This window comes from Dermochelys coriacea, chromosome 3, assembly GCF_009764565.3.
Source record: "Dermochelys coriacea isolate rDerCor1 chromosome 3, rDerCor1.pri.v4, whole genome shotgun sequence".
Lineage (NCBI taxonomy): Eukaryota > Metazoa > Chordata > Testudines > Dermochelyidae > Dermochelys > Dermochelys coriacea.
Window position 1 is genome coordinate 130,369,386 of NC_050070.1, and position 23,101 is coordinate 130,392,486.

The window sequence follows — 23,101 nt, forward strand, 5'->3', positions numbered from 1 at the left end:
GGCTCGTTCACCTGCGCATCTACCAATGTGATATATGCCATCATGTGCCAGCAATGCCCCTCTGCCATGTACATTGGCCAAACTGGACAGTCTCTACGTAAAAGAATGAATGGACACAAATCAGACGTCAAGAATTATAACATTCAAAAACCAGTTGGAGAACACTTCAATCTCTCTGGTCACTCGATCACAGACCTAAGAGTGGCTATACTTCAACAAAAAAGCTTCAAAAACAGACTCCAATGAGAGACTGCTGAATTGGAATTAATTTGCAAACTGGATACAATTAACTTAGGCTTGAATAGAGACTGGGAATGGATGAGTCATTACACAAAGTAAAACTATTTCCCCATGGTATTTCTCCCTCCCACCCCACCCCCCACTGTTCCTCTGATATTCTTGTTAACTGCTGGAATTAGCCTACCTTGCTTGTCACCATAAAAGGTTTTCCTCCTTTCCCCCCCCTGCTGCTGGTGATGGCTTATCTTAAGTGATCACTCTCCTTACAGTGTGTATGATAAACCCATTGTTTCACGTTCTCTGTGTGTGTGTGTGTGTATATAAATCTCTCCTCTGTTTTTTCCACCAAATGCATCCGATGAAGTGAGCTGTAGCTCACGAAAGCTTATGCTCTAATAAATTTGTTAGTCGCTAAGGTGCCACAAGTACTCCTTTTCTTCCTGCTTCTTTACACACTGATAGTCAATGGAATAAAATTCAATCTGTAATACAACATAAATGATGACGATAATGATAATAAAACCTAATGTGTGGGTAAGGTCTTTTGTTGCTTTAATAAAATTAACTAAAAATATTCTGTAATCTACAATAAAGTTTAGGCCAAAATGTACAAAAAAAAGCTTATTTTTGGCTCAGGATATTTTCTATGCAGGCAGAAGTTACTTCATAGAATTTGCCTGTTTCTCATTCTCTTCCCACTTAATTCTCTTACAGATCCACTCATACCCCTATACAAATGGGCCATGGGCCAGACCTCGATATTGCTCTTGCTAGAAATCAGGAGTGAAATTCTGGTCACACCAAAGTCAACAGCAGTTTTCCAGTGATTTGAATAGGACCAGAGTTTCACCCTAGAGCTTCTTCTTTAATCTCTTGCAGCATACAGTCCTAACCTGAAACTCTGAACATACTCACCCAGCCTCCCTCCTAACAGATCTGGCCCTCTGACAAGTAATCTGCTCAATTACATGTGCTTTTAATACTCTTTGAACCTTTGCTGTGAACAAAATTACACATGATGACATTTGGTATCATAGGAGTAAAGACAGTCTTCTAATTGAAATCCAGTTGTCTTCAGGACCTGTGTAAGCTTGAAAGCTTGTGTCTCTCACCAACAGAAGTTGGTCCAATAAAAGATATTAGCTCACCCACTTTGTCTTTCTAATATCCTGGGACCAACATGACTACAATAACACTGCATATGACTTAACATGTAATTTAAAAACTCACACACCTTTACAGTTCCCCTCTGAATTTGGCCCTGTGATGGGGTATATAACCCCACTCTTGGCTCAAAGAGGATAAAAGGCAATACTTGGCCCAGGTAGCCCTGCCCCTGTGGACCTGCCAAGAATGCTCTGGCTGTACGAGAGCGTTAAAAGGCGCTCAGAAGCCTAGCCAAAGGGTGGTGTACAGACTGTAGGAGAGGTGAATCCTTCTCTAGGAAGCCACACAGAAGATTGGGTCTGAGAGGTCACTACAGAGCAAGTAATCCCTTCAAGCAGTGCCTTCTCCAACCGCAACCCCTTTGAGAGCCAGCGGCTCGAGCTCCTTTGGCCTCTTTGGGGAAGCTATTGACAGTTTGGACTATAGGGGTCATACCCAAACTGAAGAAACACATAGGTAGGAAGTAGCTCAAGGCAGCAGATTTAGACTCTGTGCAGAGATGACAACATTGTGTTGCTTCTCACAGGGACTTGGGTCCCCCCACCATCCCTCCGTTAAGAGCAAAGGCCCAGATGTGAGTGGAAGCCAAAACCTCCTGGCCTAGGGTCACGAACCAGACATCTCTATTCTAAAGATAAATGATGTCACATAGGAAGTAACAATGTGACATTAACAATGGTAGTAGAAAGTCAAGCTGGGGTTTGGTTAATTAATTGTGAGCAACCCTGCAGATGAATCAGTCTCATGAGGTTGGTATAGCATCATTATACATGAGTAGGTATGGATATGGACAGATCATGGTGTCTACTCTGCGGAAATAAAACTGCTAGAAACATGCCCCCCTGAGCATTTTCCTGTCATGGGTTAATTATTGGGTGACAGTCACAATATCAGCATACACTCTTTCCAGCCTCCTCTATAAAAGGGGGTTTTGTCTGGAAGAAAGAAGGGCATGGCTGAGGCATCCCTGGCTGCCAGGTCAGTACTTGGGGGCTGTTGGCAGCTGGCACAAAGTATAGCAATCCTGAGGCCACTCTACTTTATGCTGGGGATTGGAAGATTGTAGGAGAGGAGGCATAAAAGATGATTTAACAGTACTTTTGCTTCATCACCCATACTGTGCTGAGCACAACTCAGATGTGTTCCAGCAGCTGGACCAAGATGTTGTATATGACTATATCATACTCTTCTGGAAGGTTGGAATTATTTTCTGTTGATACTTTAATTTGACACAGAATTTTTCTGTCTTTTCATTTAATAATTTATCCGCTGTTTGCTAAGTCCCAGATTTCTCTGAGCTGTTCCAAGGACTGTAAGATATGGGATGTGATTTATTCCATCTCATATTTGTTTTATTTGGTCTAGCCTTATTTTAATTACAGGACTTTTCTTTGTGATACATTCCTTAATCGCTACTGTTAAGATTTTAAATAGATGGTGTTTTGGTGTGGGGGGGGGTGTGTGTGTGTGTGTGTGTGTGTGTGTGTGTGTGTGTGCGTGTGTGTGTGTGTGAGAGAGAGAGAGAAAAGGGACCTTCCCATTACGTGTCACATTTTTATCAAACCATTATTTTACAAGCTCTTGTATATCATCCAAGACCAGAATTTTCTGTCCCTCAGTCAATATTGTCTCTTATTTTCCTGCACATTTGTGGGTACTTTCTCTCCAGTTCCTTTAGTTAGTTTAGTCCTCTCTACAGCGTGAGAGATTGCTTCCCTCTCTACAGCTTGCGAGGTGTCTGACTCCCCACAATTGCCTTTCCTTCAGGGACCCCAACAGATCCTATTCCTGCACCTCTAGCTTCTGTTAGCAACTTCCCTTCCCTTTTGCCCAGTCAATCCTCTCCCTCCCCAATCCACCAGTGATCTGCCTCTCTATGGGTCAGGAGTCTTTTTAAGTGGACTTTCGCTACAAAGCTGAACAGTTGTGTAGTCTAGTGTATAGTATTCTCCCTCACCACTAAAATGTAAATATTTCTAAAACTACAACACTATTCAATAAAATATCTAAACTTGTAAGAAATACTCTAAAGTACTTTATTATCAATGTGCTATGCAATGCGAAACTTCTACACATCCCTGATAGTAGCAATCACATTTAACCATACTCATGTGGTGTACAGCTGCAGCTTGCTGGCAACACATGTAACCTTGCAGAGTCCCTTGATTAAACTAAGTTGTCCTTGTGTAGCTTTGTTCACTTATGGCAAGCTTTTTTTAAAAAAAAAAAAAATCACCCCCCACCTTTTCACAGCTGTCATGTGTGCTTAGAAAAGTTTCATTGGCATAAACAAGTTTATCTTCTGCAGGATGTGAAGTCTTACACTAACTGAGACACGTTAGTGCTTTCTATTAAAATCTGTAAAAGAAGCGCGTGTTCTCCCACCGGCTTGTGTGCCTCATAGATGTAGAGCAGCAGTTTTCGAACTGGGGGTTAGGACTCCAAAGTAGGTCATGATCCCATTTTAATGGGGTTGCCAGGGCTGGCTTAAACTTGCTGGGGCCCAGGGCTGAAGCCCAAGCCCCACCGCCTGGGGCCAAAACCGAAGCCCGAGGGCTTCAACCCTGGGTGGCAGGGCTCAGGTTACTGCCCCCTTCCCTAGGGCTGAAGTCCTGGGGCTTCAGCTTTGGCCCCCCTGCCTTTGCCCCCCTTCTTCCCCCCCAGGGCAGCAGGGCTTGGCCAGGCTCATACTTCTGTCTCCCCTCCTCAGGTCATGTAGTAATTTTTGTTGTCAGAAGGAGGTTGCGGTGCAATGAGATTTGAGAACCCCGGATGTAGAGAAACAGATGAGAACTACATAAGCAAATGAAGACACTTTGTAATGAATTAACAGAGAGAATCCCTCTTTCCCTGTGTCTCACTGAGGAAGTTCCAATCGGCTGGGTCATTCCAACTATTGGTTCATGAGGTCAAAGTCCCTGGTGCCAGCAGCAGGACAGAGCCTGCAGATCTGAAGTCTGCTCCCTCCAGTAGTTCAAGAAAGCCCAAAGCCAAGATATTCAAAAGTAGCCAGCACGTTCTGGATGCCTCAACTTTTGGGTGCCCAACTTCACACCTGTCTGGGCCTGATTTCCAGAAAGTATTGAGAAACCAGGCCCTGAAAATCAGGCTAGTTGTCCTTTTAAATGTTGGCCTACATTTGGCAAAATTCAGAGCATAGTACAGGTTGTATTTATATGGTTAACGCTTTGGATAGATCTCTGAATCTATTTAATAGTTGGGAATTGGACAGTTATGATTCTGTAAGTGTGCAGGGTGTTCTGTTATACCTTTAATTTAAAGACTCATTCTGTTAATTTTTGAATTGTTTTATTGATGTGTGGCATTCTAACTTTAGTAACGAGTGATATAAATTTTAAATAACTAAAGTCTTGTCTAAATACTATCTTGATATTCTTTTTAAAAAACTTTGCTGATAAAAGATTACTTTTATAAGCTGCATTTTCTTTTATTACTACTATACAGTAACTTCTCACTTAACATCCTCCCACTTAATGTTATTTCAAAGTTACATTGCTGCTCCATTAGGGAACATGCTTGTTTAAAGTTGTGCAATGCTCCTTATAACGTCGTTTGGCTGCCTGCTCTGTCCACTGCTTGTAAGATTTTGTGGAAGAGCAGTGACTTTACAAGGGAGCATTGCACAAGTTCCTCTTCTCCCCGGCCTCTGCCTCCTCCCCCTCCCTCCCAGCACTTCCCCCACTGCCAAACAGATGTTTGGCGGTGCTTAGGACTTTCTGGGAGGGAGGGGAAGGAGCAGGGAAGCGCCACTTCTCCATTCCTCCCCCGCCCTCCCAGAAAGTCCTAACAGCTGTTTGATGGTGCTTAGGACTTTTCGGAGGGAGGAGGGAGAGAAGGAGCGGGGATGCGGCGTGCTCCAGAGAGGAGGTTGAATAGGGGTGGGAAGAGGTGGGCCTGGAGTGGAACGGGGATGGGAAGAGGCAGGCCTGGAGCATCCCCTGGCAAAGTCAGCACTTGTTCTTCTCCAGGTAAGCTGCCACTGCTGCTGCAAAGGTGCTTCCTAGCATCCTTGCCTGCAGCAGGCTGTGCCTGTATGGGGTAAGCCAGGGGCACTTCCCAACCACAGTACAGTAGAGTACTGTACAGTATATAATGCTTTTTGTCTGCCCCAAAAAAATGTCCTTGGAACCTAACCCTCCGCATTTACATTAAATCTTATGGGAAAATTTGATTAGTTTAACATCATTTCACTTAAAGTTGCATTTTTCAGGAACATAACTACAACGTTAAGTGAGGAGTTACTGTACTTAAATTAAACTCCACTAACAAGATTTAAACTATTTACATTTGACTACATTGGACAGAAGGATTTGGGCTAAAGTACACATCTAGTCTAGAGACACATTGGACCAAATTCGGCTCTCACATGCACCAGTGAAGCCCCATTGAAGTCTATGGGATTTCACAGGTGGGAGGGAAGAATTTAGGCCAATGTCATGAGAAGAGAACATACTGAACCTTGAATGGCACGTCATATGCAAGTTTAACAGTAGGCCTCTTTCTTTTTAATGCAGCTGTCTTCTTTGGATTCAGCAAGGCAGTGGTGGTAGCATTCCTCTAGACCAAATTGCTACATAAGCTTTGGCTAAGACCCACATTTCCTAACAAAGATAGAGTACCATTACAAACTGTTTCAAAGACGTATGGGCTGCTTAAACAACTTTTTCTCCAGCTAAAGTAGTGGATATAAAAAGGCTGAGTTTGACAGATCTCAAATCATTGTGGATGAAGGATTGGAGACTTGGCAAAAAAGACAGACCAGATTGGGAGAAACATGTAATGGTCTTTCTCTCAGCCTTCTCTGGTTCATCAGCCAGTTTAACAATTGAACTGGAACATGAAGCTCAAGTTATTGGGGAAAACTAAGCTAGAGAAGGTTCTAGAATGGATTAATAGGTGCATAGAACTTGTGATGTTTTCTCTGTTCCTTAAAAAGCATGTTTTTGTATGTCTGTATCTATCATTGGCCATTCTAGTGACATTGGAATATCTGCACAAGAATTTTCCATATCATCTTGATGTCTCCCTGTTCCAAAATGGAAGAACCAGAACTACTGGTGCAGAAAACATTTTTGAAAGAGAAAAGTAGCTAAGGACATAGAGGGTGTGCAGTGATTGGGATAAAATACAATATGGTTTTACAAAAGATAAATCGTGCCAGATCAACCTGATTTTCTTCTTTGATAACTGATTTTTAGACAAAGGAAATGTAGTAGATCTAATCTGCCTAGATATCAGTATGGCAGCTGATACAGTTCCAAATGGGAAATTGTTAGTTAAATTGGAGAAGATGGGGATTCATATTAGAATTGAAAGGTGGATGAGGAATTAGTTAAAGGGGAAAGACTACAGTGAGTCATACTGAAAGGTGAACTGTCAAGTTGGAGGGAGGTTACTAGTGGCAGAGATTCTGGGGGTGAGGGGGGTTTGCCTTCCTCTGCAGCATGGGACATGGGTCACTTGCAGGTTTTACACTAGTGTAAATGGTGAATTCTCTGTAACAGTCTTCAGTAAGTCAGTCAGAGGTTATGGTCTATTACAGGAGTGGGTGAGTGAGGCCATTTGTGGCCTGATGTGTGCAAGAAGTTAGACTAGATGATCATGATGGTCCCTTCCAGCCTTAGAGTCTATAATCTCTGTAAAAGGATTTTTACAACTCAGTGGCACGTTTTACTCTTTGAAGTTTAATCTCTTGGGAAAGAAGCTTAAAGTAGATAGAAGGTGGACAAGTATCCCCCTCAGACACAAAGTATGTATTTTTTTAAAGGGTTAAACAGTAACTGTCTCAAAACTAATGAGCCACACATCCTTCTAGTTTTGGCATGTTGATAAATTAGTGCAGACAAAAAGAAAACTGAACTGGCTGCAGAGAGACAAACCATTCTGAGTCGAAGACCTCTTTGCAACTGACCTCACTTCAATGGGATCCCAGATATTAATTTGGCCCCATATCCTAAAACCACATAATTCAAGCTCTGACAAGCTATTGCAGAGCCTTAATGTTCAATGTACTATTTATGATATTGAAAAAAAATGCATGTCTATACAAGGATAACCTAAGATTGATTTAACACCATTCAAAGCCAAAATCAGTAAATAAAAATCTGAAAAAGAATTTTCCCTGACTTTACAAAAACTGGCTTGCTTGTGGGAAAATGACACGTCATTGATGATTAAGTGAACAGTCACTGGTGACCCAATACAGCAGAAGAATGAAGTTTTCACACAGATTTTTTTTCTAAATTGAAATCTCCAGATGTGACCACTAGGAAAAATATATTGTGGTAGAAGCTAGTAAAGGATAATTCATTTTTTCAGACACATCCAAAGTTATCTGTAGCCAGTTTTGAATACTATGGTGATTTTAGTGCTAACTTCAACTATCTGAGAAATCCACAATCACGTTTCCCAACTGGCAACTGTACAGATAACTTCATGTGTGCAGGTCAGCAGAAAATTGATATGATGCTTTCTACGGCTCTTGTGCAGAACTATCTGTGAGAAGGGAGTCTGAGAACACAGAAGTGACAGGCTCCCTACACTCAGTTCACATACTGTTAGCCGGACCTAGACCCAGTATAACCCACAGTAGCCCAGAGCTGCAATTGCAGGGAAAGTCCAGCTCAACACCAAGCTGGAGTGTGCTCAGTGTGGACAGAATCTTTGGGTAATTTAGCTGTTAAAATCTAAGACTCTGTCAGCATGTTCCAATGTCAGTTATTCAAAGGCTTATATAACTTGGCTGTTTAACCATTTATTGCAGATCTGAAGTTGGTCCAAATAGTTTACAGTGTACCACTTTTCCCTCTGTATACTACAATTTGAGTTAAACACACAATTAATAATAAAAATCCACCTATCACCCTCTGTACCATAGGTTATATCATAAACATCACAGTCATATTGCAACTGAAGCACATGCATATTCAAGAATGCAAAAACGCACAGTGTATGGACTGGTAAGACATCAAGTGTGATGACGCCCGTCTCCATAATACGTTCATCTACAGATACAACATTTACATCTATTACAGAATTAGTCATAGCAAGTATACCTGCACTTTAAGGCATACATTAGCAGGTAAATCTTTTTTGCTCCTTCAGACCATAAAATAAAGAAAGTAAAATCCTTGACCCTAATATTTCTCTAACTTTGTTCTGGCACTCAAATACTAACACTTACTAGAAACACTGCTCAGAGAGGAATATATTATTCCCATTGCAATGATGGGTAACTGAGGCATAAGAAGCAAGTATGTAAATTGCCTGAGATCCCCCAAAAAGTCTGTGGCGGAGCTGGGAATAGGACACAACCCAGATATCTGGAGTCCCAGTCTAGTTATTGCCAGAGAAAAGATATCTAAGTATTGATGCAAAGGGTATATGATGTGATGCAGCATAAAGGACGAGGCTGGTTATATAAGAATAGCAGTCATTTATCTGTATATAGAAAAAATGGAAAGTGTTAAACATTTAATCCATTAAATAGTCCAATAAATTCTATAAAAAAGGACCAAACATAAAAATGAGACAGACAATCTGTCAAAGATTAACCATAGACATTAGCAGTGTGTATTAATGTAGCACTTGCCAAATCCAGATCAAAACTCCATTGTGCTAGGCACCGCAAAAACACTTAGTTTAAAGGACAATTTTAATCCTTGAAAATAAGTCCAGAAACAACTTAAATTTCTTCTAATGCAAATTTCTCATATATTAAGAGCACAGTAATCGTAGATCAGGGTTTCTCAAACTTCAATGCACAGTGACTCCCTTCTGACAACAAAAATGACTACACGACCCTAGCAAGTCTAACGCCAGCCCTGGTGATCCCATTAAAACAGGATCATGACCCACTTTGGGGTCTCACCCCACAGTTTGAGAACTGCTGCCGTAGATAAACTAGTGAAGGATAACATGCTACCATAATTTTAAAACGTATAATTCAGGTATTATTGAATTCATTAGTATTATTTTCATCCTGACACTAACCTCGACTTGCTGCACCATCTTTTCATAACCTTTGAATTTGTTATTATAAATAAGCTTTAGCTTTGCTGTAACAAATATTTGGTGTTTTGTTTTTGTTTTTTTTTTAAACACTGCACAGGCAAAATGTAACCAGATAAAAAGATGTGTGTGTGTTTTGTTTGTATTACTGATAAACTCATTGTTGTGACAAAAGTGGATAAGGAGCCACAGCATCTGAGAAAGACATTTTGCCAGCATATTACTGGGGGATGGCAATAGATTAGAACCAATTTTAAGGATGTCTGTGCATGGAATAACCTTTTCCAAGAAATCCCTTCTCCCTCTGCTATTGCATCAGCTCATTACTGGAATCAAATGTAGCTAGAATCCCCTATGATGCTCACTTTTGTCTCTATTTTTAACCCATCTATAAACCATTCAAAGCTCACTTCTTTTACAATGAGATTTCAAACAATATTTCTCCTCTTTCTGTAAAAGGAGAAAAGACCAAAGGAGGGTGAGAAATGGAAAACCTGCAAAGCAAGTATTCTAGAAAAGTATCTTCAGCTACAGTTCTTAACTTGACAGTTGCTGCCGTTTTTAAATTTCAGTATATTGCCTATAGTAAGTAAAGGAAAGTACAAGGGAATACTGCAGATACTAAGCATAGAGGATCTATTTAAATTGATGTCTGGGGGAGGAGGAGTTTAGTACCACCACTTGAACTTTGCCAGCCTCAAGCACCTACCCAGGAATAATTATAAAATTTGAGTTAAAAATGTTCTGCTGACATGTCACATGAGTTATGTTCTCTAAGGTGAACAAAAATAGCCTTCAGCCTCGCAAAACTTGTTTCAATGCTCCCCCAGTATTGCTGCTGCTTCTTTTGAGGCAATATTTTATGAGAAACAAGTTGACATAGGGAGAGCACTTATTGGAGCGCTGTGGATAAAGGGAAGCTGAGAGCCAACAGCAGTTTCAAACTTGTCTCCTCTGTTATCTTCTGGACTCCCAACACCAGTATAGTTCAGACTACATAAGCTGATGCTGGAAAGCGGGTTGAATTCAAGTAAACTATACAGAAGATAAACTGATTTGGGAAGAGCGTATTTACATGAGAGACTCAATTCATTATGGATGCTAATACAGTATATAACAAGGATAAATGTGAACGCTCACAATGGATTGTAATTATTATTATATGCCACTCAGATCACAAAGATGGACAAGGGAGAGAGAATGTTTCACTGACAACAAGGGCATTTACCATGAAGTTCGTATATATTTAAATGACAAAAAGAATAAAAGGGGGAAAAAGTGTACCTGAGGAGATGAGGGACTAAAAGCCACATTGATCACCGATTCCGTGTGTCCTGCCAATTTATGGGAAAAGGTGCTTGAACGCATCTCATATATGTAAGCCTAAAAGACAACAAGAGTTTACATTTTCATTTTTAAGACTTCTACTAAAAACTTTAAATTATTGCTTGATAGAAATATACATTCTGGCTAACAAGTTTTAGCTATAGTAAATACTTCACAAAAGCCAGGCAGATATAAATTCTATAGATCTGACATTTTATAATACCAAGAATGATTTAGCAAATGTTAACTTTTAAAGTATCCTAATGGAAAAATGGTTTAGAAAAAGAGCAACTCTAACTTTTTTCTTGGGAGGGAAAAGGGTATATGGATGTGTTTCAAGTAGACACTGAAACAGTGTCAAGTATGATCTTTCTTAAACAGGTTATTTTGCTATAAAGATGTTATTCGAAATTCTAAATATCTACTTTTTGCATAAAAAGCCCTACCATCTTAATGGCTATGATTAAAACTGCTATTTGTTGGTCAGCCACATTAAAACAATATTGCCTTCTCTCTGTTCATGGGTCTTAGCAGCTGTCGGCTGACACATTGTTCTCAATAACATAGAATTCCTAAATAATTAGTGACACAGGTGCACTGATAAGGATTTGACCAGAAAAATGTTTCAGGAGGGTGTGTGTGAAGGGGAAATGAATGTCAACCAAACATGAGAAGGTAGATTTGGTAGAAAAAAATTACTGTTTGCAAGCTTTTAACTAATGAAATGGTACCAAACCAGAAATGCACTAAGGGCCGAATCTAAAGCCGACTGACATCAAAGGGATTTGGATCAGGCTCTTAAACTTCTAACATTAGTTCTTTTGTTTTGCTTAATTGAGTTAAATGTATTGAAAATAAATCCTGTATTTTTGTATGCAGAAAGATTTTAAGGAATCAGATGCCAATGCATGATTCTGCTCTACTATCCCATTAAGCTGGTAAGAAGAAAGGAAGTAGATGTGGCATACAATTGTCTGGTATTTATATTCAAAGCACATAAAAAGACAATGTATAAGGAATACACAAAACATTGAGTAAAACTGATTTAGGATATGGCAAAGAAAATGTTGAAGAAAATATGTTACAATGGTATCTGAGAAAACACTGTACGAGTGAAACAGCAATCTGAGTAGGCTTTATAGTAATTCCAGAAATTGAATGTTCCTTTTTCACTATGTCTCTGTGGTTGTGTTGATGAACATGGAACTCATAGATTCATAGATACTAAGGTCAGAAGGGACCATTGTGATCATCTAGTCCGACCTCCTGCACAGCGCAGGCCACAGAATCTCACCCACCCACTCCTATGAAAAACCTCACCCATGTCTGAGCTATTGAAGTCCTTAAATCATGGTTCAAAGACTTCAAGGAGCAGAGAAGCCTCCCTCAAGTCAACCATGACCCATGCTACAGAGGAAGGCGAAAAACCTCCAGGGCCTCTCCAATCTGCCCTGGAGGAAAATTCCTTCCCGACCCCAAATATGGCAATCAGCTAAACCCTGAGCATATGGGCAAGATTCACCAGCCAGATACCCAGGAAAGAATTTTCTATAGTAACTCAGATCCCATCCATCTAATATCCCATCTCAGGGGATTTGGCCTATTTACCCTGAATATTTAAAGACCAAAACTCATTAAAGCATTTTGGAGCCTAGCATAAGAAAGCCTGCTTGAATAAGCAGACTTTGTTGTAACAATACTTTATTTTTTTAAAAGACACTGTAATGTCAAATTTAGGCTTTTTTTGGTAGGGACACAGGAAAATTCTGGTCCCTCAAAGCCAGATTAAAAGGTCTTTGCATGCAGAAAATACAGAAATGCCGGTGAGAACAAAATCCTCATCCAAATTCAGGTATAGAGCCTGGAGCATCTATGCAACCTTTTCTTCTGCATTCCCTTTACATGGGGCTGTGGTTCAGTATATTCATGCAATAGCCTCCCCTCAGCCTCAGCCTCAGCCTACAACTGTCCTGCACTCCCACATAGCTACAATGGAGCTTAGAGCTGCATCATCCTGGGGATCTAGAGTTCCTCTGAGCAGCTTCTCTATTCTCCAGTCCCCAATGCAGCAGCAATGTGGCACTTATGTGAAATGTCACTTCTCTGGCTGAAAGATTTGTAAAAATCCCCAAACTGCTGTAGACGGGACACTAGATGGGGAGGGCTCTGAATTATTACAGATAATTCTTTCCCAGGTATCTGCCTGGTGGGTCTTGCCCATATGCTCAGTGTCTAACTGATCACTGTATTTGGGGTCAGAAAGGAATTTTCCCCCAGATCAGATGGGCTGAAGAGCCGGTTGGGGTGGGGGTTGCCTTCTTCTGAAGCCTGGGGCATGGGTCACTTGCAAGTTTAAACTAGTGTAAATGGTGAATTCTCTGTAGCTTGAAGTCTTTAAACCATAATTTGCAGACTTCAGTAGCTCAGCCAGAGGTGAGGGGGCTATTTCAGGAGTGGGTCAGGTTCTGTGGCCTGCAATGTTCAGGAGGAAAGACCAGATTATCACAATGGTCCCTTCTGACCTTAAAGTCTATGAGACCCTACCATAAATATAAAAGTATTAACATTGTCCAATAATGTATAGGATTAACGGCCAATACTTATCAATAAATTAGCTTTCTTTGTATTAATGAACATCTTTACAAGAATATACTACTCTTTCCACTGTACAGCATATAAATCTCCTTTCAACAAGATTTAAGCTAGGAAAGAACATAGTTCTCCTTTTAAACTACATGAATGTATTAGAGAGAGAGCTGGCAGTGATGCACATAGTTATGATTGCCTAACACTACCCATCATAAATCCATGTCTTGAGTGGTTTATAACTTTGCCCAACTGTAGCCATTAGGGATGAAATTTTCCATACCGGGCTCCTGCTTCAGGCTGGAAATTTATTTATTTCTTTTGGAAAGTTTCAGCTTGAACATCCCAATTAGTTGACCCTTGATAATTTCAGGCTTAATTGCACCACGCCCCAGTCACCCTCTATAAAACGGAAAGAATATTATCGCCTCATCTTCCATGGTATTATGAAGATTAAATTCATTAATGTTTGAGAAGCACTTAGATACTACAGTGATAAATGCCATAAGAAAGCCCCTGGGGAAGTGATATATTCTGTACTCACCACATGGTTTGGATGGCTTACAGAAAATTAACACATGGGGCCACTAATACGTGATCATTAAAGACCGTCTCACAGTATATATGCACAGGAGAGTTGAATTAAGGGCACAAAGTCCATGAGTAATCCCACTTGACCCAGTGGGACTATTTACAGAACAAGGTGCTACTGAGCATGAGTGAGGGTGGCCGAATTTGACCTACAGTAAGTTATGACCAAGCCTGGCAGAATTCACTTTTTAGAATTTTGACTGATGTCATTGTTTACATTTAAGCAATTTTTAGTTTTATTGTTTTGATTTTTCACAGTTGTGGGAAATTATGGGGGTACACAGTTATTTAATGACCGACAGATTCAACAACTTTATAAACCATTAAACACAAATTGTCAACAATCACATGTCAAAATAAATAAAGTAAATATCCTTAAATTAACAAATCAGACTTGTTTTTACTATTCATTCACTAGTCCATTTGTAACAAGACTAATGCAAAAGTCTAAATCACTGGATTTTGACTCAAGTTCTCCAGCAGCATTTTTCTTTCTTTGCCTACCTGTATATTTCAATTGTAATCAATCAAAATATGTCAATTTGTATGTATGGTAAAACTGACATTTACTGACACTTACAGATAAAAATCTACAGTAAACCTCAGAGTTATGAATACCAGAGTTACGAACTGACCAGTCAACCACACATCTCATTTGGAACCTGAAATACGCAATTAGGCAGCAGCAGTGACCAAAAAAAAAAAAAAAAAAAGGCAGCACATACAGTACAGAACTGTGTTAAACAAACTACTAAAAAAACCACAGGGAAAGCAGCGTTTTTCTTCTTCACAGTAATGTTTCAAAGCTTATTAAGCCAATGTTCAGTTGTAAACTTTTGAAAGAACAGTAACATTTTGTTCAGAGTTATGAACAACTTCCATTCTCGAGGTGTTCGTAACTCTCAGGTTCTACTGTAATACTTTCAAGCCTAGTTTTCACAAATTCATTGTTCTGGGACTATCCAAAGCTTCCCATAAGTAACAAAGATCAGGTTTTTTCTGAGAACATCTTCAGTACGAAGCTACATTTTATGTTGTTTCAGAGTAGCAGCCGTGTTAGTCTGTATTCGCAAAAAGAAAAGGAGTACTTGTGGCACCTTAGAGACTAACAAATTTATTAGAGCATAAGCTTTCGTGAGCTACAGCTCACTTCATCGGATGCATTTGGTGGAAAAAACAGAGGAGAGATTTATATACACACACACAGAGAACATGAAACAATGGGTTTATCATACACACTGTAAGGAGAGTGATCACTTAAGATAAGCCATCACCAGCAGCAGGGGGCGGAAAGGAGGAAAACCTTTCATGGTGACAAGCAAGGTAGGCTAATTCCAGCAGTTAACAAGAATATCAGAGGAACAGTGGGGGGTGGGGTGGGAGGGAGAGAGAAATACCATGGGGAAATAGTTTTACTTTGTGTAATGACTCATCCATTCCCAGTCTCTATTCAAGCCTAAGTTAATTGTATCCAGTTTGCAAATTAATTCCAATTCAGCAGTCTCTCGTTGGAGTCTGGTTTTGAAGCTTTTTTGTTGAAGGATAGCCACTCTTAGGTCTGTGATCGAGTGACCAGAGAGGTTGAAGTGTTCTCCAACTGGTTTTTGAATGTTATAATTCTTGACGTCTGATTTGTGTCCATTCATTCTTTTACGTAGAGACTGTCCAGTTTGGCCAATGTACATGGCAGAGGGGCATTGCTGGCACATGATGGCATATATCACATTGGTAGATGCGCAGGTGAACGAGCCTCTGATAGTGTGGCTGATGTGATTAGGCCCTATGATGGTATCCCCTGAATGGATATGTGGACAGAGTTGGCAACGGGTTGCCAAAGTTCAGTCACCAGGATAGCCGTGACAGTATCGGGGATACTGTTCCTGACGGCTTGTAGTCCATCTTTGTGTGGAATGTTGGTGTAGAGGGCTTCTACATCCATAGTGGCTAGGATGGTGTTTTTAGGAAGATCACCAATGGACTGTAGTTTCCTCAGGAAGTCAGTGGTGTCTCGAAGATAGCTAGGAGTGCTGGTAACGAAGGGCCTGAGGAGGGAGTCTACATAGCCAGACAATCCTGCTGTCAGGGTGCCAATGCCTGAGATGATGGGGCGTCCAGGATTTCCAGGTTTATGGATCTTGGGTAGCAGATAGAATACCCCAGGTCGGGGCTCCAGGGGTGTGTCTGTGCGGATTTGTTCTTGTGCTTTTTCAGGGAGTTTCTTGAGTAAATGCTGTAGTTTCTTTTGGTAACTCTCAGTGGGATCAGAGGGTAATGGCTTGTAGAAAGTGGTGTTGGAGAGCTGCCTAGTAGCCTCTTGTTCATACTCCGACTTATTCATGATGACGATAGCACCTCTTTTGTCAGCCTTTTTGATTATGATGTCAGAGTTGTTTCTGAGGCTGTGGATGGCACTGTGTTCTGCATGGCTGAGGTTATGGGGTAAGCGATGCTGCTTTTCCACAATTTCAGCTCGTGCACGTCGGCGGAAGCACTCTATGTAGAAATCCAGGCTGCAGTTTCGACCTTCAGGAGGAGTCCACCCAGAATCCTTCTTTTTGTAGTGTTGGCAGGAAGGTCTCTGTGGGTTAATATGTTGGTCAGAGGTGTGTTGGAAATATTCCTTGAGTCTGAGACGTCGAAAATAGGATTCTAGGTCACCACAGAACTGTATCATCAGGAATAGCCATCCTAGCCACTATGGATGTAGAAGCCCTCTACACCAACATTCCACACAAAGATGGACTACAAGCCGTCAGGAACAGTATCCCCGATACTGTCACGGCTAACCTGGTGGCTGAACTTTGTCCTGACCCATAATTATTTCACATTTGGTGACAATGTATACCTTCAAATCAGCGGCACTGCGATGGGTACCCGCATGGCCCCACAGTATGCCAACATTTTTATGGCTGACTTAGAACAATGCTTCCTCAGCTCTCGTCCCCTAATGCCCCTACTCTACTTGCGCTACATTGATGACATCTTCGTCATCTGGACCCATGAAAAAGAAGCTCTTGAGGAATTCCACCATGATTTCAACAATTTCCATCCCACCACCAACCTCAGCCTGGACCAGTCCACACAAGAGATCCACTTCCTGGACACTACGGTGCTAATAAGTGATGGTCACATAAACACCACCCTATATCGGAAACCTACTGACCGCTATTCCTACCTACATGCCTCTAGCTTTCATCCAGATCATACCACTCGATCCATTGTCTACAGCCAAGCACTACGATATAACCGCATTTGCTCCAACCCCTCAGACAGAGACAAACACCTACAAGATCTCTATCATGCATTCCTACAACTACAATACCCACCTGCTGAAGTGAAGAAACAGATTGACAGAGCCAGAAGAGTACCCAGAAGTCACCTACTACAGGACAGGCCCAACAAAGAAAACAACAGAACGCCACTAGCCATCACCTTCAGCCCCCAACTAAAACCTCTCCAACGCATCATCAAGGATCTACAACCTATCCTGAAGGACGACCCATCACTCTCACAGATCTTGGGAGACAGACCAGTCCTTGCTTACAGACAGCCCCCCAATCTGAAGCAAATACTCACCAGCAACCACACACCACACAACAGAACCACTAACCCAGGAACCTATCCTTGCAACAAAGCCCATTGCCAACTCTGTCCACATATCCATTCAGGGGATACCATCATAGGGCCTAATCACATCAGCCACACTATCAGAGGCTCGTTCACCTGCGCATCTACCAATGTGATATATGCCATCATGTGCCAGCAATGCCCCTCTGCCATGTACATTGGCCACACTGGACAGTCTCTACGTAAAAGAATGAATGGACACAAATCAGACGTCAAGAATTATAATATTCAAAAACCAGTTGGAGAACACTTCAATCTCTCTGGTCACTCGATCACAGACCTAAGAGTGGCTATCCTTCAACAAAAAAGCTTCAAAACCAGACTCCAACGAGAGACTGCTGAATTGGAATTAATTTGCAAACTGGATACAATTAACTTAGGCTTGAATAGAGACTGGGAATGGATGAGTCATTACACAAAGTAAAACTATTTCCCCATGGTATTTCTCTCTCCCTCCCACCCCACCCCCCACTGTTCCTCTGATATTCTTGTTAACTGCTGGAATTAGTCTACCTTGCTTGTCACCATGAAAGGTTTTCCTCCTTCCCCCCCCCCTGCTGCTGGTGATGGCTTATCTTAAGTGATCACTCTCCTTACAGTGTGTATGATAAACCCATTGTTTCATGTTCTCTCTGTGTGTGTATATAAAATCTCCCCACTGTATTTTCCACTGCATGCATCCGATGAAGTGAGCTGTAGCTCACGAAAGCTTATGCTCTAATAAATTTGTTAGTCTCTAAGGTGCCACAAGTTCTCCTTTTCATTTTATGTTGTGGAAGTTGTCATCTTAAGTTGTCTTTGCGCCCCATACTTTCTGTGGTGTGCAGATACTGCTTTCCTTCACAAATAACAGGTGTCCAGAGAAAAACAGATCATACAGACTTTTCAGTTTTAAAATCCTTAATTTACCAAAACCAGAAATTTTACAAAAGGATTCTGCAATCCAACTATTAAATGCATTTATTTTCACATTTATCTTGTGATTTTAAAAGCAGAAGTTGAAAATCTCGCCAATGATGATATTTAATGACTATCCCTCATTTATGTCCTAATTGCGGTATACTTTAATATCTGCAGCTAATCATCAACCTGGAAGAAAAATTATATATTTTGGCAGTCAGAAAGTTATACATAATTATAACTCTTTTCCTATACAGTGCAAAAGTGAAGTAAAGATTTGTTTTAAATCTTAAAATCAGCAGAACTGTTTTTTGTTAAACACCTGTCAATTTCATTCTGAGGATTGGGGGTGGGGTAGGGACAAACTTAGTGGATATTAAAACAACACTGGCAGGTTTATTTTACTTCTAAATATTCTAGAAATAAATAAATTAGTTGGTAGTTGACCTCCACAAATCCTGTGGACTAGTGCTAACAAGTAAATGTCTAGCCCTTTCAACTATACAAATACATTACTTTGACATGCAGTGCCTTTCACAGTTTAATTCAAGAAAGATATATATTGTTTGAGACTTTTTTGGCCAGATTCCGTGCTACACCTTGTTAACCTCATTGTTTAAAATGTTTGCACAGGGTAAACCAGTGTAGAACTTGGTCTCTTGTTTAAGCAGAACTGCAAGTTAGTAGGGCTGTCAAGCGATTAAAAAACTTAATCGCGATTAATCGCACTATTAAACTATAATAGAATACCATTTATATAAATATTATGGATATTTTCTACATTTTCAAATATATTGATTTCAATTACAACAGAGAATACGAAGTGTACAGTACTCACTTTATATTTTTTATTACACATATCTGCACTGTAAAAAAAACAAAACAAAAGAATTAGTATTTTTCAATCCACCTAATACAAGTACTATAGTGCAGTCTCTTTATGATGGAAGTTGAACTTACAAATGTAGAATTATGTACCAAAAAAACTTCATTCAAAAATAAAACAATGTAAAATTTTAGAGTCTGCAAGTCCACTCAGTCCTATTTCAGCCAGTCACTCAGACAAACAAGTTTGGTTACAATTTGCAGGAGATAATGCGGCCCACTTCTTGTTTACAATGTCACCTGAAAGTGAGAACAGGCGTTCACATGGTACTGTTGTAGCCGGCGCCGCAAGATATTTACGTGCCAGATACGCTAAATATTCATATGTCCTTTCATGCTTCAACCACCATTCCAGAGGACATGCTTCATTGGTATTCTATTGTTTAACAGTGCAATTAATCACAATTAATATTTTAATCGCAATTTTGAGTTAATCGTGTGAGTTAACTGTGATTGACAGCCCTAATATTTAGTGTTTATTTAGCACTTTTCTTCCCCCCCAAAAATCACAAATCACTCCCTACAAAGGTGGGTATTATCTCCATTTTACAAATGGAAAAGAGAGGATAACACAAATTTTCAAATGAGGGTTCTAAAAGTTAGGCAGCTAAATAAAATGGCCTAGGAAAGGGCAGGTTGCCAGAGATACGGAGATGGTGTTGCTGCACAGGGCCTCTCATTCATATCCTGGAATCAGGACATATCCCAGTCCAACAGATCAACTGGGGATAAAACCGAGTGAACCGAATTCTTGCAGAGGTTTTCTCCCTTTTAGGCTCCCATTGCAGGTTTTCCAACAGGAAGGTGCAATTGATCCCTACACTAAGGAATATCTGAAGCACTGCACTGCTACATATATAGCAGAATCTGCAGAAAGGAGGCATGGCACATGGAAACATACAGCAAACTCTTTCAAGCCAATTGCATCTAACCCCACTCCGCTTAAATATGCACACGCCCCTTTTTGCAGAAGACCACTGTATGCTTTGTGCTTAAACATCAATAATACATTTTTATTCTGCCACAACACAGTGAAGATTTGCTGATTGTAAGTTAATGCAACTTTAGGTTTCAGTAGCAACTTAGTTTGCTTTTCCACAATAGTATATGTAGTAATTTGCGTTGCCCTGACTCCTCTTGAATGTCTCTAGACAATACTTTCCTCCTCTGCCACCCACTTTTGGAGTCTGCAGACAGTTGGTGGATATTCTGCATGAGACTATTATTGTGCTGTAAGCTTTTATGGAAGGTTATAGCTTGTGTCTAACACTGAGGCAGTTTTTGAAGCAAGTCACTAATTGTTTCAACATGGAAGCCATTACAACATGTGGCTCCATATGAGTGTCCATGTAGCCAATACTAAGTACTGTGATATATTTTACCAGCAATATTACACAGCATGTAAACAATAAGTGTGTCACAAATAAGAAAACACATTACCAGGACAAAACACAATGTTAAGAAACAGCTTCCAATTTTTCAATGAACTTTTGAATCAAACCCTCAACTTGGTGAGAGAGCCAAGAAGAACCTTTCAGTAAGTTATTTTTAACTTTAATTATTAAATATGATTTCCTTTATTTTTAAACAAGCTGCATTCAGGCACTGCTAAGGAATGGACTAAATCCAACATCAATAAATTCTATTTGAGTCTGCCACAATTCTAATTTTACTACAGTTTCAATGTCACAAACTGTTTTAATACTCTATACTTTCTACTTTCACATAGGTGATTTTAACACACTACTTTTTTTTTAGAAAAACAGTAAATGAATAATAAATGATACCATAACACCAATGACTGTGAAAAGTGTTGAATAGGAATTCAACTATAGAAGTGGAACAGATTTTCTGCAAACCAAATATCATAAAATAGAAATTGGAGCAGTCAAGGAAGTATTCCAAAATACCCAAAATGCATATGTGCATAAAGTCTGCTACAGACTCTAGCCAAAGTCAATCCCTTTTTTTCATATTAGAACTAATTTCTTGTAATAAAAATACTGATTCAGTAGATATTGATATTTCCTTTCCATCTTTGTTCAAGGGTCAGCCAAAAGTAAAAATCATTTACCTATATCATTAGTTTCCAAACAAGTTTCCTGCACCCATAACCACACACCTATTTGTGTTTTCTTTTACTTTAAGTTTGCAGAACACTTTCAGTAAAACTGGAGTGTGAAAGGGTATGTGTGCACCTAATGTATGTGTGTCAGTGCTTTCTTCTCTAAGGCTGTGTGTGAAGATAGCAAGAGAAAAATGGAAAATGGTGAAGGTCCCTCTGAGGAGAAGCAGGTTTATTCAAATGGAAAATTACTTAGTACTTCTGGGCTAGGAGAGTTGAAGGGTGTGCTGAATAGGCTAAACCTTTGTTTGAAAAGAGCTTTTGTACATTTTGATTTCTTACATTCTGTGCTTTCAAACTGACCCTCTGCTGCTCTGTTCCTACTGATCCGAGCTTGGCTTTGTCCCTCTGGTCCTTGCTGTCCACCCTGCTCCTCATTCCTCTCCCTTTGAATCAAGCTGCTTCCTCCTCTCCTCCATGCTGCCTGAGAGCATAAGACAGAAACTCTCTTTGTCAAGCTCTGGTGCCCAATGCCACAGCATGAGCAGCAACTGTAGGAAAAGTCTTGTGTCTCCCCAGCGGCCCTGCTCAGTGACGACAGACTTTGAAAAAACTTAGCTGCAAACCTCTACCAAATAGCAGTTTCCTGAAAGCTTGATGGATTTTCACATGATAATAATAGGCATCTCTCTGACCTCAGGGCAACCCCCCTCCCTCCCCAGCCAATTTCAAGTCGAAATTTCAAATCTGCTGCAAAGAATGGAGGTGCAAGAGCTTCTCCAAATGGCTGTAAGGGTATTTTTAAACATTAGCAAAAGAATGGGTTTTTCCCTAAATCTCATTCTTAGAAACAGGTGAACCACTTTGGCTGAAATTAGAGAAGAGAAGAGAAGAGAAGAGAAGAGAAGAGAAGAGAAGAGAAGAGAAAAATCAGCCTGATGTAGACAACAAATTTCAACCCCAGCAGTTAAGGTTTGACAGAGTTATCAGCAACTGAAAAGGAGCTCATAAAGGCCAGCAGGGAGATAACCAGGCCAGTAATGTCCCCTGGGCTGGGGTCAAAGGCAGGATTTGAGACTAGTTACCAACCCAAGTCAGGAAACAGGTACCAAGGTCAAGCCGGGCCAGGGCTGAAGTCAGGAGTAAGATATGGCAAAAAAGACAAGGTCTGTAGCAAGCCAGCATCTGCACTGTTGCTCCCTGGGACAGCTTTCTGGTTTTAATTATTGGTGTGGCCCAATCAGGCATCCCCTGGGTTCTGTCACTCTGGCCTCTTTAGGTGGTACTTCCTGCAGTGCTTACCGCTGCAATAAGCACTGGCTGCTGCTTCACTTGGCTCCCATTGATGACATGGAGGCATCAGTTACCACAACCCCAGGTTCCAGACTGGTGGACCCTTATAGTTGAAAGTGTTCAGCAACCTTAATCATAGGTGTCACTGTCAGCTTCATGTATAATAAAACAAATTTCATCAGTATCTATAAGCATAGCTTCACATTCTGTAGTCCCCAGATCTCCTACATACATATCCACATTTTGGTGCGGTGAGGGAAGTGTCAATCTAATCAGACATGTCACCAGAACACTGACCAAATAAAGTAGGCATGCCTTTAGAGGGGTTTAGTGCAGAGCCTGTCTTTGTGTTGTTTGCTAAACTAGTGCCTCCTACAAAGGGACCCTAAT

General features: G+C 40.5%; 1 protein-coding gene across 2 annotated transcripts in view; it reads right to left on the bottom strand.

The window, feature by feature from the left end:
• Positions 1-23,101, bottom strand: part of WDR27 (WD repeat domain 27) — a 231,932-nt gene that overhangs the window by 75,018 nt on the left and 133,813 nt on the right. For both annotated transcript variants that reach the window (XM_043511323.1, XM_043511324.1), the window contains one exon: positions 10,723-10,821. In XM_043511323.1, the coding sequence (XP_043367258.1) occupies positions 10,723-10,821 (99 nt within the window). The remainder of the gene's footprint in view (positions 1-10,722; positions 10,822-23,101) is intronic.